Source organism: Mustela nivalis (genome assembly GCF_964662115.1).
Source record: "Mustela nivalis genome assembly, chromosome: 7".
Classification (NCBI taxonomy): Eukaryota; Metazoa; Chordata; class Mammalia; order Carnivora; family Mustelidae; genus Mustela; species Mustela nivalis.
In genome coordinates this window covers 26,544,212-26,562,903 of record NC_139026.1, presented here as the reverse complement: position 1 = coordinate 26,562,903, position 18,692 = coordinate 26,544,212, and the positions used below count along the sequence as shown (strand labels likewise).

Here is an 18,692-nt window from a genome sequence, read left to right as displayed (position 1 = left end):
AAAAAAGAATACTCTATATATTTAAACTGAAATTCTATAAATCTCATAAAAGAACATATCTAATATATAATCCAATAAGTCCTTAAGAACATCCATATTAAACTCTTTAAAGGCAAGCACACATTAGAGTAAAATGAAAAAACACTTCGGGAACTTTGGTTCCCAGGAAAAACACAGTAAAAAATGATGGCTTACTGAGCCCTTAGAAAAGACTCTTTAAATGGTCACCTGGGTGCTAAACTTAGATAAACAATGAAAAAAGGAATTACTTCAATATTGTTTAACATTTCTTTGTAGCTTATTAATTTTCCACAATAATGAATGGAATAAAAACAGAATGTCCTAAGCAAAATGGCTTTAGTAATTTCTCTTCAAGTTATGAACTTACTACTTTACATTAAACATCAAAGCTTATCCCGTCTCCATCCAAGTAGAAAGTTCTAACATTCTGTAAATATATACAAAATGGTTACCATTTTGTACTCTTTTTTAAATAGGCAAAATAATTTACAGTCACAGAATACAGGTACTAGAAAGAAAAGGTTTTTTAATATCATCTTTAACAAATTAAAAAAAACAAAAGCAACAATTCAATAAGGATCCTTCCATTGTTCTCTATACAGATTTAAATGCTGTTGTGTAATTTATCAGTTACATTTATAATCAATAACCTTCCACTCACTGAGTTTAGAAATTACAGTATTTACTGAGCTAAACTCTCTCACAAAAATAAGGCACAACTACATGATCACAAGTAGGAAACACAATACAAATAATGAATTAAAAACCTAAATGAGAAAATATTCATGCACAAGTTTCTATAGAAACTATGAATATATGCTCCAGTTCAAGGAAGTACACAATGTCATATATATAACTGCATCATGTTACAATAAATTCATTACTTCTACACAGAAAGAACTTAGCAATTTCGAATTCTACTTTATACAATTTTACATAAATTTAGTAAGTTTATGCACAATATTCACATCTGCAACAATAACAAATTGATCATTAAAATTCAGGCAAAGGGCAATTAAGACACCATAATGTGTGGCACATTATAATTACAGAATACCATTCATCAAGCTCATGTCTAGGAATACTAAATTGATGGCACATTTAAATCTTACGGATCAAATCATCCATGGTTTAATAGCCAAAGTGCATTAAAAAAAATTGCTATAGTCAAATAGGTCATGAATATCAAAATATATGATCATAATTTGCTGTCCACTTAAAAGCTAAACATTTTTATGCAAATGCAAAGTTAAAAAAAAGTGGCTTCAAAGTTCTCAAAACTATAAAATAATCTTAAAGCCTTTCTAAGAGAGATGGGAAACTAACAAATTTGGCAGTTACTATTTAACATTACGGTGAGGAAACTATTAAACTAGCTAATTCCACATTAAGAGGTAGTTGAACAAAATGTTATTTGTACACTGCATTGAGGTCTTTGTGTTTGTTTCCCTCTTTTTTCTTCAAAATGAACTAATCCTATACCAGCAGCTGTCTCTTCTTTCTATTAAAGAAAATCTGTAGGTATAGTTTATTGTACACTAACCCAGCAAAACTTGATTTTAATTCACATTTCTGTGCTGGGGTTTGGAATTTACTAACAAGTGATGCCAAAAGACTGTGTTAGAGCCAACAGCTCAGACATGCGAGTTCTAACTCACTGACAAATAGTACCAGCAAACATCTAAAATGTAGAGCCAATAAGAACTCAAAAGATGACTTTAAATAAAAGAAAAAGAAAATTCTTTGTTTCTAAAACATCTTAAATTAGTGAAAGTTAATAAACAACAACAAAGAAAAGGTTTCATTTCCAAAATTATCAGTAGAGTAGCCTGTAGTAAATTATTCAGGACCTATGAAATGAGATTAGCTAGATGAAAACTAGAAAATGACTCAAACGCATACTATTTTATTTGTTGTCCCCACAATTGGGGGGAATATAGAGGTGGGGGGACAAGACAGGGAAAAGGCCTTCAGTGCGCCCAATTAGGAGATGAAATGAACAAATACTTAACCTATAATCCTCATGAAGCTTTATGATCTTAAAACAAAAACAAAAACAAAAAATGGTGCTATGAGTATCCGTTTTTCCAAAGCAGAAAGTTCCTAAGTTTCATACTGTTTCTAATGTGTTAGAGTATAGAATTAAGACTATTTGAAAGGATTTATAAGTACATAAAAAGGCTCAAATAATTTTAGCTCAATTTATATTATCCAATTATTATTTTTAATAAAGAGTCACTGTATTTCTTCTTTATATAAGCTGAAGGATATATGTTTATACAAACTGAGGGTCTCACAAACAGGGTCATTAATAGCTACTGACAGCAAGACTTATTTAAATGGCTTTTTAAAAAATAATTAAATGATTATATGACAATCTTTTTAATTCTTAGATGTTACAGGTAAAGCATAAACACAACTTTATTTCAGCATGATATTTGAAAGCAAGTATGTATGGTAAACCATTGCAAATGAAATATTAAGTCCCATCCTTCCCTGATATTATTACCAAATGATTACATTGCACAAACGGATAACTTCGTACTTTTTTTTCTAAAAGAATAAGTCAATATTAATGACCTCTCTACAGATTTTTTCCAATTTGCCAAATGAGTAAGACCATAATAAATTAAAACTCAATTCCATTGTTCACCATACAAATAAGCTAACTTTTAATTATCCTTAATTAGCATTCTGCTTCAGTTCTGATTTTAACCTTGGGATTCCCACATACATTTGTTTTTGGTGATACTCTTCTCTCCAGCTGTTATTTCGAAGTAATTTCATAGTAATATTTTTGCAAAATTAAAAGATTTGCCAGCTGATATAGAACCCCAAATTCAGAATCATTTTAAATTAAAGTCAAGTTCACAACTTTTAAAAATGTTTCCCTACTAGGTAAGAAGAAAATATAAAGTAGAATATTTAATATCTCCTTATCATTTGTATTCATTTATGCAGATAAGACCAGAGCGTTATCAGTTACTGGCTTTAAGATGCAAAATTATAAAACAATAGTGAAGCTGAGCTATGCTTAGAAAGGTTAAACCAAATAAAAGGAAAACAAAGATCCATTAAAAAAGCAAACTCAGATTCCCCCAGATGCAGGAGAGACAAGGTATAATATAGGGTATAATGAGGGTATAATATAAAGGCTAATCTCAGAAAACTTTCCTCTTACAAGAAACTGAGAATAGAACCATTATACAATTTCTATTATTCATCCTCCAACTGGGGGGTGAGGGTGAGAGGTTTTCTAGATTCCTAATTGAGAATATGTGAGAGTTTAAAAGTTAGATAGAAAAAGACAAAGAAAAAGAAAAATTAACCCTAATCTTTAAAATACAACCCACCCCAGGATAACCATAAAGTAAGCAAACTGATTTTACAGAGGTTTTCATAAAATCTACCCAAGAGAATTTAATCAATATTGTTAAAACAAAAACCATGTTTAAATTCATGGTTAATACATATTTCAACATAAACTGTACTTGAGTAGTAAATTTATAACATAATAATGCAACTGAGCTATGAACCTATATATAAGAAAAAAAAAGTTTTATAGTTCTGTGCATGACTTCACAATGAGTATTTAATATAATTAATGTGCTATTGTGCAACATATATCACCCATGTACATTTTTGTATCCTAAATTTGGGAGGAAGAAGTAAGCTATGGAACTGTATTCATGTCACTTGTGAACAATGAAATTATATTTAAAAAAATACATTGCTATTTTCTGTCCAAAGTTTATTTACATTTCATTGGCTAATTCTAAACTTGGCATGAAAGCTGTTCCAGGGGTTAAATGGAAAAAAGTAATGAAAGATGAGCCCAAGTCTCACAAAAATAGAAGAGTTTTACTTGATATTGATAACATTCCAAAATATATGAATTCTAATTTGGTCTAATATTGCAACCACTGTCCAAATCAAATAGTAGTCCAAGACCTCTATTAAGTGCATTTATTAAAAATCTAATGTTAGTGTAATACTACTCTGACATTGTGATAACCCATTATCCTTGCAAGTCATTGAAACATGCATCACAGACACGAACAGGCTTCTTGGAAGAAGGAGTTAAGGCATTTTTGGCTGAACATTCAGCACAGAAGATATTTCCACATTGTCTGCAGTGATGCTGTAAATGACAAAAATTAAACAATTTCAAGCATAGAAACTATACCAAAAGCATTATGAGACTACAAGACTACTACAGACTGTACTGTGAAGGTATATTAATTTTCAAGTGATTAGTGTATTATTTAATAATATACCATTTCAGTATGTCAATTTAATCCCTTAGTTAATTTGAATGTTTCCTATTTACCAGATACTATGCTAAACATTTTATATGGCATTTATCATGGAATTCTCAAAAGAACCTTAAGAGGCATCTAAAAGTGATAATAAAGCATCTCATCCTACCAGGTAAAAACCATTCCTATTTGCCAAGTGTTTTAGGCATAATTTCATCAATAAGAATATAAACCTGAAACATAACATGGTATTATTTAGAAAAAAAGGTTTTTTAATCTCTTCTTTTTCTTTAAAAGAACCCAATGATGACTAAAACATGTGAGTTTAATCCTGGCCCACTGGTTCAGAAAATGATTATTCCAGAGAATAATTCAATAGAGAGGCAATGACTAAATTTAAAACTAAAATTGAAACACATATGCTGATCAGAAACTATACTGCATAAAATTTAATGATTCTACATAGCTGTAAAGTTAATCAACAAATAGAAAATGTTTTTAATCCATCAAATGCAAGATTATGCTGATGGTTAAAACATTAATTGATATTGAGAAATAAAATTCAGAACCATAGTAATATGAATAAAATAATTTACCCGTCTCACTGTTACTGAAAAGCCTTTCCCACAGGCCATACAGTTTTGTACTTCGTTGTCTTCAGCCCATTTCCTATTTAATGCTTGTGTGTGTTTGATCTATTAAAAAAAACAAACAAACAAAAACAAGTGCCTGTACATATAACATTCAACATTTTGAAGAATGATGCATAATTTCTAATTTGGTGCCCAACTTTTTTTTTTTTTTTTAAGATTTTATTTATTTTGACAGACCGAAATCACAGGCAGTCAGAGAGAGAGGAAAGGAAGCAGGCTCCCTGCTGAGCAGAGAGTCGGATGCGGGGCTTGATCACCGGACCCTGGGATCATGACCTGAGCCAAAGGCAGAGGCTTTAACCCACTGAGCCACCCAGGTGCCCCTGGTGCCCAACTTTTATAAAATTTTGACTTATAGGCACCATGGGATAAAATTTTAAATATCCGAAATACTTTTGTCATTTTCCATTGTCAAAAGTTGCTAAATTCATAAGTCTGAATGACAAAAAAAAAATAAAGTAAATCAAATTTTAGTCCTCAAAGGCACTGGTAATTTCTAATCCTTAGTGATTTCCCATCCATTCTAACCTTAATGATCAATCCTTTCTGGGCACCAAGCCCATCACTTCTTTATCAAATAGTGACTCAACTATTCCTTGATGTTTCTGAATTTTCCCAGTACTGACAATTCAGGAATGACAAGGCTTTCTCACTAATCCCAGGGTTCTCTCAGACAAATTCTTTATCCCTTTTATTTAATTATCCATAACACAAACAGTACTGCTACAAAGAAAGTAACCATTCAAAAGTATTTACTAAATATCGGAGATTTCTTTTAAAGACTGAAAATGTGCTTTCCCTAAGAGTTAATTCTATACTGAAAAACAGCCTCACATTACCAGATGACTTACTTGAAGGGACTGATTTTCTCTGCCCAGCTCCTGCACTGCTGCAGTGGTATTATCCAGCTTTCTTTGCAATTCAAGGACTTTGGTTTGAAGCTTTTCTATTTCACCTTCTCCTTTAAGGCATCTAGAATAGATGGCAAAGAGACTATTAAATTTTTTAATGATAAAGATCCTTCTAGAACATACATAATAAACTACTTCAGTAACTTCAAATATAATACATGAATTTCAACTATCTGATTGTTTTAAGGGTTAGTTTTTAAATGGCTACATAAATACCTACAGGACCCATGCATTTTTCTCAAGACTTGTATTTTTTAAAATGTGGAAAAAGACCATCTTTTCGTCACTTAGAATGGAAATAAACTAATTTGACTAGACATCAATCACCTTTCTAGTAGTGCTCTCCTTTCATCCTGATTATTCTGAACTGTGGCTTCTAACACTGCAATTTCACCCCGTAAGTCGTCCGTCTGTTTCTCGAGCTCACTGACTCTCCGTTGACTGGACTGCCACTCTTTCTTTACAGTGCCTAAGTTTTCATTTAATGCTGTAATCTGCATGGTAAGTTTAGCTTCATTTTCTTCATGCTTCTTCATTCCTATTTCTTTTTCTTTTATTTCAGAATGCTGAAAAAGGAAGAACAGTGAGGAAAAAAACCTATTACAAAAGTAATGCAAAATAAATTTAATTAGCTATTGAATTTAAAATATTGGCAACATAAATAATATTACTTCTTCAGGAAAGAAGGCAGGAGAATGTATTTCATTTTACACTAATGAAACTAATTCCAAAAACATCTGTGTAATCTGAAGTGGCTCAAGGCCATTATGCTGAAATGATGGTCAGCAAGCTTCTTATAACACCAGTGAACATAAAGCAATTTGAGATATTTTCCTTTTCTCACTAGCACAGAGGAAGAACACATAGTTAAGGATAGCAAAGGCCCTGGATGCAAAGCTGGCATTACCCATCTCAAATTCCACATGTATCTTTTTGTCTACCAACCTGCCAAAAACCGAACAAAACAAAACAAAAACAAAAAAACAAACAAAAAAATACAAACCCTTCAGATCACTGTGTGAACTTGAAATTCAAACCTTCAACTAAAACATTCAGAATTCAAGTTATGTGGGGATATCTGGACTTAATTCAATAGAGGAAAGCCAGATGCTTCCCATTTTGGCATGCACAATTTAGGGAAGGAAAAGTAGACTTTGGTCATCAAAATTCCAAACTGAAATTTCCGTTCTCCCTTATCAACATTCACTTGGACTAAACAAATGAGTTTAACATCATTAGCAATCCATGCCATTTACCTCAACCTACACAATTGTGGATTTGTTTGTTTTTCTGGCACTGAAAGGTTTTCATTTTTTTGAATTAAGTTTTATTGAATTTTTATTTATATAAACCAAAATGTAATTACAGACTAAAATATTTCCAAATACATGCCAGCTCTTTAAACAAATCAGATCTCTTTTCTCAATCAAAAATTAAAATGCTAGGTAAGGCATTTAAATCCTAACTTCTAAGTAGAAAAATCCTCTGTTACTGGATTGACTTATAAAATCAATCTCAAAACACACTCCCCACCATAAAATTACTGACCAGTTTAGCTTCCTTCTCAGTAAATTCTTTCTTCAGTTCCTCTTCCTCCTTTTTCACCTGTTCTTTTAGCATTTGCTGGTTTCTCTTCTCCTGCTCAAGGGTTGCCTTCAAGGAATCTACTTTCCCTTGAAGCTCTAATTTCTGCTGAATCAAAAGCTGCTTGGCATCCTTGAGATTTGTTACCTCCTATTGAAAAAGGCCAAAAATAAATCATCCTTTACAGTAAATGCTTCCATATGTAGCTGTTAGACAAGTTATCATAACAATACATACAATATGAGTTTTAACCTCTCCTCTTAGGAGATCCTTAAAGTTCACTATTTTAAACAATTGGTTTAAAAGAGGAAAGATTATTTACTTCCTGCTCAATAACCATTTAGATCCAAGTAATAACTTTACATGCATATTTTAATTCAATTATGGAAAAACTCCTAGCCCCTATTTTCCCTTTCTTCACTTAGCCAGCATTCACTGGTCACCGCTTAGGCATCACACATTGTGTTAGTTTTTAAGAAGACATATAGAGATGAATTATATACATTACCTGCTTTACGGAAGTCACAGTATATAAGAATATAATGATATAAAGAGATAATTAATTAAAAACCAAAATGGTAAGTATATTGGTAGACATAAAAGGTAGTGAGAGCACTCAAGAATTTAACCTTTTTCTAAGAAATTTAATAATTTTTTACAAAGCAAATTATAGACAATTGGTTTTTTCAACTGATCCCCTATTATTCTTATGACAGGAAAAATGTTCAGAACAGATTATCAAAAATTTTAGGAAAGAAAAACAATTGAAAAAACACAATCTCATAAAAATCTGAGTTTTAGACTCTGTTTTTTAGCTTACTATCTATAAACCTCATTTTCTAAATCAATAGCTCTTCTTTTTTATTTTTTGAAGTAGGCTCCATGCCCAGCATAGAACACAAGGTGGGGCCCAAACCCATGACCCTAAGATCAAGACCTAAGCTGACACCAAGAGTGGGATGCTTAACCAACTGAGCCACCCAGGTGCCCCCCAACTTTTTAAAAAAATTATTTATTTAATTAGGCTCTACAACCCAGTATGGAGCCAACAGAGGGCTTGAATTCACAACCCTGAGATCAAGACCTAAGCTGAAATCAAGAGTAGGTCATTTAACCAACTAAGCCACCCAGGTACCCCTAAATCAATAGCTCTCTTGATTATCATCTCAACAAATCTAAACTTTTAGAGTTACTTTGCTTTATTCAAAAAGCTGAAAACATAAGTAACATAGTTTCAATATATGTATATAGACACTATGCAGCACAATAGTGAAAGCATTTGTCAAAATGACGAAACAACACATCTGGCACATAGCAGGCTTCCAATAATATATGTATTTTTTTATTTAAATGACAATAATACAGTACAGAGGGAAGAACAATGATTATTTTAACATACCTTTATGCTTTCTTGCTTGTGGGACTTGAGTTCTTCACTCAATTTCACAATTTCTTTTTCCTGTCTACACTTAATTTCCTCTATCTCTGCCAATTTAGATTTTTCATTTACTAGTTCTTTCTCTTTCAGTGACTGTAGAAAAAGAATTTATTAAAAAGTAATTTTAAAATACTTAACTGAAAATCAATGTAATAAAATAACTACAACTATTTATGACACTGTTTCTGCCCCTTTTTACCTAAGTTAACTTGAGCAAACTACTTACCTTCACTTGCCTCTTTGTCATTATTTATACAATGTGAACAACAGTAAGATCTTTATAAGCATTAAATAGTTAATGTTAATACCATAAAATGAATAGTGTCTGGCCAAAGTAAGAACACTATAAAATTTAGCCAAAACTACCATTCTTTAATGCTGTTATTATTACTATTACCAGAAATATCTTTATTTAAGGCACCTAGGTAGTGATATTACATATTATCTAATTTGATATTTATACTAAATAGCTCTTTTTAATCCTCATTTGATAATAAAGGAACAAAGGTTCAGAGAAGTTAAATAAAAGCCTTTAGCGATACAGTCAAAACTACAACAAAGTCTGACTGTTCCAAAGGCCTTACAACTAAAGGCCTATATGCTATAGTTGTCTCAAAATTTTCTAAACTTGAGGCACAAATCACGAATATCATGTCAGCTCCAAACTCCCACCCCAACAAAAACATCCGCCAATTTTTTAAATTAAAGAGACTTTGAATTGCACAATTAAGATACCCAATGAACTTCTGGAATTGTAAATTTCAGAATGATATCCTATCAGCTAATAGAAATAATGTGATTTCAACTATGAAGCCAGAAATAAAATGCTTCCTAGAATCCAAATTTCTCTTTCATATAGTACTTTAACTAACTTTTAAATGTATTGGTCATATAACAGATGGCTTTCAACTCTATAATTTAGCACCATTTATGTAAAATATACTCTAACTTAGAAAGACCTGGCTCTGAATTCTAAGAATTATAAGCTAAGAATTACTTCTAGACCTTTTTCTCTCTTTCACACACTAGAAAATGTTATATAAGATAGTTGTGGAGCTATAACACCTGTTTTTAAATAACCAGAGGTCTATGGTATGAAAAAGAGTTGTAAAACCAAAAAGAGCAAAAAGAAAAATGAGCAGAAATGATAAAGGAGCTATTAAGAGTACTTCATAGCATCAAAAATCCAATTATCACAAGTATTTTATCAGACTCCAGAAATCCATCTAAGGAGAGCTGCTGCTGAAGATAAAGGTGATGCCTGTATCAGGTAAGAGATTTGACTAGATAATTTCTAAAGCCATTGTAACTCTCAGATTCTAGATTTAGTCAGAAAATGAAATACCTTTTCTTTCTGGACATCTTGTAGTGTTTTACACTGCTCCTTCAACTGCTGTTCTTTCTTTGCTGATTCCTGCTCCAATGTAGCCTTGGCAGTTTTAAGTTCTTGAATCAATTTATTTTGGTTTCCAATTTGATTTCTGTTTGAAATCAAGTCCTCCTGTGCTAGAGAAAGCTTCTCTTCTACAGACTTATAAAAACAATTTCCCCAAATTATTATATGTCCTTTTTTGATTTTAGCAAATTTCAACAGAAACAACAGTTAGCATAAGCACAGTAGAAAGCAATATACTATAACAAGATAGCTTGTTATGCCTTTCAGTAACATCAGGTAAAAAAAAGAAAGAACACTAGACAACTCTCTTAACTCTCCTGCCTATGGAGAACAGTTTAATGTAAAATATTTAATAAAACTGAAGCAATTCCAAAACCTTTAGAAATTGTCTGTAAGTATTACTGGCTAAGTGGTATTAAGGAATATTATACAAGAAGGGATTGTATTAAACACACTCAGAAAAAAAATATATATATATATGTATATAAATGTTTATGTGTATTTATATTTATGTGTATGTGTGTATATATAATTAGAAGATATGGGGAGACATGAAAAAAAGCAATTTAAAAGGAGATGTAGTTAAATGCTACATTACATATATATATATATGTCTTACAGGACCTACGATGTCCCGTGACATGCTGAAATTTTAGTAAACAGAAAGGATTTTTGTCATGAAGTGAAAAAAACCATTTCACATCTGCTAACCTGATCAAGTGAATCAAAAGAATAAACTCTACCAGACATCTGGGGCTCTATTTCTGACAAAGATATTAGCCCAGCCTCTTAACTTCCCATCTACGTGGTAGAAGTAGTGTTGTTGATCAACACTGCCCATAGTTACTGACTGTTCTAAAGTCCAAATATTTTGTGAAGACAAAGCTAGTGAAAAGGGAAAACTTTTTAACCTATTAGGTTTCATTTTGGGATAGATATGGCAACAGGTGGTAGATATGGTAACAGAAAATGGCAGGAATCTTAACACTCTCAGTTGCAACTACAAAATAGCAGCAGAGAAGAAAAGTAACTCTAAGATGCTCTCCCACCATCTGGAAGAAGTTCATCTTTCTTATTCTGGAGATACAGTTCCTTTGAACAGGAGGCAGAAGATATAATCTAGCAAAGATCCCTGCGGGCAAGGCTCAGCTATAGTAAGCATTCAATGAAAAAAAAAATAGATGAAAATTTTTAAAATGAAGACCTTATTTAAGGAGTTCTCAAGCTTCCTGAAAGAGAAAGTTTATTCCTTACAAATAAATCCAGTTCAGAAGTCTTTCTGATATAAATGAAATTTCGATTTCCAATGGCTTCTAGTGAACACTAAAAACTCTCAGGCTCCTTTTTCAAAAATCTTAAAGTCATGAGTCCTTCACTAACCAAGTAGCTAACCATTAATTGAGTGCACTCCTAAGGTAGACAGGGAGGTAAAAGATAGTGCTTAACTTAAAGAAGTTGACTCTGTAGCCTGAAAACCAGAACCAGTATGTAAAATGGAAGCTGTATGTGCTAGGAGAGCATTTGCCATGAATCAAATGAACAGAAAAACAATGAACTCTATCTAGAATGTGTTTACAGAAGGCTGCATGGTACATGTGGGAACTGGCATAAGCATCACAAAGGGATTTCAAGTAAAAATAACAAAATCTGACAAAGCCTAGCCCCTACAGTTTATAGCAATTGTCAGTCAACAGAGGTCCTGATCTAACACTAAAGAATACCAAGGCTTGAGGCTCGCTAGAGCCTGTAGTTAACAATCTTTACCCAAAAGAATTCCAAAGTGCCTATGGTATAAATAACATCCAATAAAATTTTAAATTCCCAAAAACCCAGTGACTAAATGTTTAAGATCAAGCTAAAAATTTTCACTATTCTTTTCAGAAGATGCCGAGACATGTTGCTCTGTCTTGTCTCTGAATATTCATCTCTGCCATTCAGTGATAACACTGCCATACATTTATCTTTCTTGTTGAAGGCCACATTATTTTCATCTGTTCAGCATCTCTTCCCTTAGGGAACTCCCCCTCCCACTGAATAGTTTTGTGGACCTATCATTAAGCCACTTACTCCCACAAATCCCTGAGTAGATCACCTACCAACCTTGACCCTGAATACCACAATCACAGTAGTGTAGCTGAAAGGAATTTCTGCAGTGTTCTGTGGTAGCTACTGTTCTTGTCTGCCCAACAATTTTTCCTTTCTTCTTTCAAAATAAAACTTAAAATTTTATTACTTCTTCTTGATCCCTGATTAAATGACATAAGAATGGTAAAGGCTAAAGGTTTATATTTAACTCCAAACTTATTATCCTAGAATTTTTGCTTCACAAAATTTAAATTAAATTCCACTTCTACCTTCCTTCAACAGTAAAGACTAGCATTCAGCATAGCCAATTAATTTGAAATATCGTCAACAAACATCAGTATTTCACAAACAATCCAGCAGATGGGGCTAAAGGCATAGATCAGGCAGCCTGTCTTCCACTCCACTGGTGTCTTGAAGTACACAATCAACCCACAGATGGCAGTCTAGACTCAGGTAGGTGTCATGTTACAAAGTTCTCAACCTCTCCCTTCTCATTTCTATGCAGTAAGATCCTAAAACATTCTTGACGCATAAAGAAAGAAAGAAAGAGAGAGAGAGAGAGAGGGAGGGAGGGAGGGAGGGAGGGAGGAAGGAAGGAAAGAAAGAAAGAAAGAAAGAAAGAAAGAAAGAAAGAAAGAAAGAAAGAAAGAAAGAAAGAAAGAAAGAAAGAAAGAAAAGCTAATAACCATCTCTTATTCTGGTCCATAAGTATCATTTGAAGTTCTCTAGGAATATTTTTTTTAAACTTCCTACGTAATTCAGATACTTTGGGAAGCATGAATAATAGAATTAAGCAATATTCTATTTTATATTTAAAAATCCTGGTGAAATAATGATAAAAGACTAAAGGGCTATGAATCAGAAGAACTGAGATTTAATCATGGTTCTGTTACTGGGCAGCTCTAGGACTGTCACAAACCACACCAGACCTCAGTCTCATCTGCAAAACGATGCTTTGGAATAGAGGATCTATCCATGGCTCTTAACAGTTGAGAAACTCCTCAGCAGCCTTATCCCTATGCCTTTCTCTTCTTGTCCAAACATATGAATTTTTCTTTCAACATATAAAATTATTAGTAGCTGATGTAATTTTCAAACATAATACAAACAGCTGTTAGTTTAAAGAATATTGACCTAAGAGATCTAAGTCCTGTCACCATGTCATGCTTTTGGGTAAATAAGATATCTGCCTGAAAAAAACAAAAACAGAAACAGTGATTTCTATAGGACTTAGGCAATCAATCCTTAAGCTTCATCTCCTTGATCAGCTGAACATCCTTCTAATTCATCCACATTCTCCTCCATACTGTTACTGCCCAGGCCACCATCACGTGTACATGGACTCTGCCTAGTGTCCTCTCCACTCTCCACACTCAGCCCTGCTGCTCCACAATGCATTCCTTATCCTCCACCAGTCACTGGCCTAACCTACAGATCCAAGCATAGCTATTCTGTGGTCCCTACTGCCTTTAGGATAAAGTCCAAACTCTTCTACAGACCTTCCCTGACTTTCAATAACGTTACAAAGAAAAAAATACCAATAATATAAAGCTACTTAGAGAGTACAGCAAGTTAAGACTTTCTAAACATCAGATGGTATTTTTTTCTTGTAACAACTCAGCACTAGGAAAATCCTTTGACCCAAGTTTCCTATTTCTTTGTCAAATCATTAATTACCACTGGTTCCTTCAATTCCCTTGTGGCCTATCTGTATTCAGTCCTCTGGTTTCACCCAGTCTCCCTCATTCATCTTTTCTGCTCCATCCTCTTGAATTTTAAGCCCAGTCTAATCAATTAACACCTTGATTAATGGAATTTATGGAGAAAGGGAGATAGCCTCTTAATTAATCTCCCTAGCTAATTTACCCAGAACCAATCCAAGCTGTCTATAAACCTCTTTCAGGTTAAGCTGTCCATTTCTTCATTTTATTCCTTTGCTTGTACTTTGCGTTTCCACCCCCATCCCAAATATAAAGTTCAATCATCTTTGCTAGGCATCTAAGATACTTCATGATTTGATCCCAGTCTTTTTTAACTTAACCTCCAAACCCACAACAGCATGCTAGCCTCCTGGCTCTGCTCATCTCCACTGCAGCACCTTTTCTCAAATGTGCCAAAGTTAAATAACCTTTCTTAGGACTCTCTATATATTCAAATATAACCTTGAGAACCTGTTCAAATTTTACCTCCTTCTTAAAGCCTTCCCTATAACAGCTTATGGTAACATATAGACATACTATATTTATACATATTATATATAAATATCCTGTGATTATCAACAATTTTTCAATAATGTACTTTAAATTAAACAAAAAAACCAAACAGGAAAAAAAGAAAAAGCATAGTATTTCACCATGACAAAAAGAGAAAGAAAGAGAGACAACTAGCTGGACCATCTGGGAGATGTTCCATTTACCTTAGAGAACTCATACCTTAATGCTACATAAAAATTATCCTTTTCCCACATCCTTCATTTTAATAAACATGATACTTTAATCAAATAGTACTGTCAAGAACAAGGTTTCCATATATGTTTAGGTTATTAAGTTTACTTTGAGCTAAAATCTCCTAATTTTAATCATTAGACATTCTGGTAGTCTTGGAAAGTTGACCAATATATAAAGCTAAAGTCGATACTGCCTGACAACCAACAGTAAAATTGCTTGCATTTTCAAAAATCCTTAGATTTTACTAATGAAGTCCTTTTTATTTTTTTGTATTTTTAAAATTAAATTATTTAACATCTAATACCACTATTGGTACATCCTTAGATTTTTCTAATAGAGTCCTTTTTATTTTTTTTTTTTATTTTTTAAATTAAATTAATTAACATATAATATTATATTGGTATCAGAGGTACAGGTCTGTGATTTATCAGTCTTATATGATACCTAGTGCTCATTAAATCACATGCCCTTCTTGATGTCCATCATCCAGTTACCCCATCCCTCCAACCTCCTCCCCTTTAGCAATCCTCGGTTTGTTTCCTATGATTAAGTCTCTTATGGTGTGTCTCCCACTCTGGTTTCATCTTATTTTATTTTTTCCTCTCTTCCCCTATGACTGTTTTGTTTCTTCAATTCCATATATCAATGAGATCATATGATAATTCTTTCTCTGATTGACTTATTTCACTTAGCATAATACCCTCTAGTTCCATCCACGGTGTTGTAAATGTCAAGATTTCATTTTCTGATGGCTGAGTGGTATTCCATTGTATACATATACCACATCTTCTTTATCCATTCAGCTGTTGATGGACATTTGGGCTCTTTCCATAGTTCAATTATTGTGGACACTGCTGTTATACACACTGGCATGCAGGTGCCCCTTCAAATCACATTTGTATCTTTGGGGTAAATACTCAGTAGTGCAATTGCTGGGTCATGGGGTAGCTCTATTTTCAACTTTTTGAGGAACCTCCATACTGTTTTCCAGAGTGGCTGCACCACTTGCATTCCCACCAACGGTGTAAGAGGGTTCCCTTTCTGTACATCCTCACCGCCCATCAAACAGCAGTCCTTCTTAAAAATTACCTTTTTACATAAAGACAGCGAAGTCTTTAGATAAGCCTAAAATATAGCAGTTACCATACTTCCAAATTATTTTACTGTTACAGATGTTATTTTTAAATTGCCTATATTTACATATATATGTTGTAATAACATAAAACCATTTAATTTTTAAAAAGCATGTAACTCCAAAAATAATAATTTAATAGAAAACAATCATGATATTCCATAAATACTAACATTCCCTTGCCATCTGGACTCAAACAGTCATATAATGAATGTCTATAAACAACCTACTCCATTTTTGTAATATATTTTACTATACCTTAAGATCTTGCCTGGTGGCAAGAAGCTCAGATTCCTTCCCATAGAAGTCAGACTGAAGCTGTTTTAGATTTTCCTGACTTTTTTCATAGGTATTTTGTAACACTGACATTTTCTCTTTCTCTGCTGCAAGTTCCCGGGCTGCTTGTGTTGACTGCTGTTGTAGTTTACTCTCAAGTTCTGTCTGAAACATACAATAGTCATTTAGAACAGTTGCATATAGAAAACCAGTTACAAATATAAAATGAAATCTACACAACTAAGAAGATTCCCGAGTACAAGTTTCGTAGTATTTATGTCTGAAAATTCTTCTTTAATAAAGAGTAACTCACTTACCTTATAGTTACAAACTTAAAGATGTACAAAATACAAAATCCAGCAAGTCCCAATTTAAAAACAAAAAATAAAAAAGCATTAAATACAGAAAAAAAGCATTTCACTGGGAAGTATCGATATCTCAGGAGACTGAGTAACAGCCACATTCTGACAGAAGATGCAGTGTTAGATGCTTTAGAAGACATAATTTTAAGGTTGAACTAATGGAAATTTCCATGTGAAAGAAGTAAAAAAGTCCTTATTGTATTAAAGTACATCATATCTACTCCTTGAAATTCCAGAATAACTTGGGAAATTTCTACAGGTCATCTTTATTAACAGCAAGGCAGAAAAAGGAAATCTTGCAAAGGTCTGACTCCTCCAAACTCTAAACTTGTCTTTAGTCTTTAAGAAGACTCAGGAGATAAGTACAAATTATGACATAGTATGAAAATAAGCACTTGGCTTTTAAAGTAAATACACAACTTCAATGCAACTTCTGTTGAAATGCCCAATGAACCCTTACTCCACAACCCAACATTCATGTCCTAGTGTACCTCTTACTTAACCTCCCAGCAGTACTTGAAATAGCTGATATGTTCCCTCCTAGAAACATTTTTCAACCTGGTTTCCAGGGCACCTTGTATATTAGGCTCTCCACCTATCTCATTGATCATTCCTTCTTTAAATCTTTTACTAGCTCCTCTTCTTTTGTTTGATCTCTAAATATTCTAGGACCCCAGGATTCTGTCCTGTCCTCCTTTTATTCTATAAACAGTCTCTTTCTAGAAGATCTCAACTACACTCATGGCTTTAAATATCATTTATTTACAGTTGACTCCTGAACTATGTCTCTAGCCCCAACCTCTCTGCCTGAACTCAGGGCTCATTATCATCAAGTACTTCCCTGATGTCTCTACTTCAATGACAGACAGACATCTATCTCAAGTAGAACTCTGGATTCCTGACACTGCTCATCAAAAAGCTGCTACTTTCCCCCCATAAATATGATCATCTACCCACCTGCACAAGCCACAAACATAGAATTATTCTTGATTCCTCTTTCCATTGTGTCTCATCATCTAACCTATCAGCAAGTCCCGATGACTCAGCTTCCAAAATATATTCCCAACCATCCACTCCTAAAACTTTAGTTCATACTATCACCATGTACTGCCTGGACTACTGCCAACAATTTTTCATTGCCTTCTCTGCTTGCTCCTTTATCTCCCCATAATCAGACTGCAGTCTGAATTTGAGCAGTCTCTGCTCAAAATTCCCCAACTGATTCTAACTATCCTTAGAACAAAGTATATCATTCTCTACTGTCTTATAATCTATATATTTGCATGTATATGCTTTGGCCCCTGTCTACTTCTCTGAGCTCATTTCACATTCTTCTTCTTCTCTCCCACTATACTTAATCTATGTTGGTCTTCTGTTTTTGGAAAATACTAAGCTAGCTCTCTAGTTTAAGGTCTTCGTACTAGTTGTCTCCCTGGACCTTTGTACAAATAGCTCTTGACTTTCATGTATCAACTCAAATCTCTTCAGAGAGGTTTCTTTGATCACCCAGCCTTTAGTAGGACTCTGTGCTATCACTGGCTTTCACATCACCCTGTCTAATTTCTTCCCCAAGAAAGTGTAAGCTCCATGAGAACAGGTTCCTTGTCTTTTCGTGGCTTATACCTCCAACACCTAAAATTGTGCCACAGCATAAAACAGGTGTCTTGTAATACTTCTTAAATGAATGAATGACAAACAGACTGGAAGTGGAAAAGCCTGCGATGACTATTAATAAGCTATTGTAATAGCCTGTATAGGAGAACAAAATAGCCTGGACTAAGACCGTGGCCCTAGGAAATGAGAAAAGGGGATGCATTCAAGAGAGCGAGGAGGCAGACTGACAGGAGGTCGTGTTAATACCTATGGAGGAAATGGGGTTTGACCTCCCTATATGTTATCTCATTAACATCCCATGTCACCTCCTTTTCATTTCCTCTAGTTTAGATTCTTCATGATGAAGAATTCCTGAACATCTTTTTTCACCTTGAAGACTATACTGGTCTTACATATTTTCTTTTATAGAATACTACTTCTTTGCTTTAACATTTTCCCCCCAAAATCTAGTTTTCTTTCTCTTTAACACCTCCATGGCTCTCAACTAAGCCCTCTGCAAAGTCTCAGTAATGAC

General features: G+C 33.5%; 1 protein-coding gene across 2 annotated transcripts in view; it reads right to left on the bottom strand.

Annotated features, from left to right (window-relative positions):
* Positions 1 to 527: 527 nt before the first annotated feature.
* The window catches only part of EEA1 (early endosome antigen 1), a 125,046-nt gene continuing 106,881 nt past the window's right edge, over positions 528 to 18,692 (bottom strand). For both annotated transcript variants that reach the window (XM_082739263.1, XM_082739262.1), the window contains 8 exons: positions 16,185 to 16,367; positions 10,212 to 10,397; positions 8,828 to 8,959; positions 7,393 to 7,578; positions 6,172 to 6,410; positions 5,785 to 5,905; positions 4,877 to 4,975; positions 528 to 4,162 (listed from right to left, as the gene is read on the bottom strand). In XM_082739263.1, the coding sequence (XP_082595389.1) occupies positions 4,040 to 4,162; positions 4,877 to 4,975; positions 5,785 to 5,905; positions 6,172 to 6,410; positions 7,393 to 7,578; positions 8,828 to 8,959; positions 10,212 to 10,397; positions 16,185 to 16,367 (1,269 nt within the window). In that variant the 3' untranslated portion in view covers positions 528 to 4,039. The remainder of the gene's footprint in view (positions 4,163 to 4,876; positions 4,976 to 5,784; positions 5,906 to 6,171; positions 6,411 to 7,392; positions 7,579 to 8,827; positions 8,960 to 10,211; positions 10,398 to 16,184; positions 16,368 to 18,692) is intronic.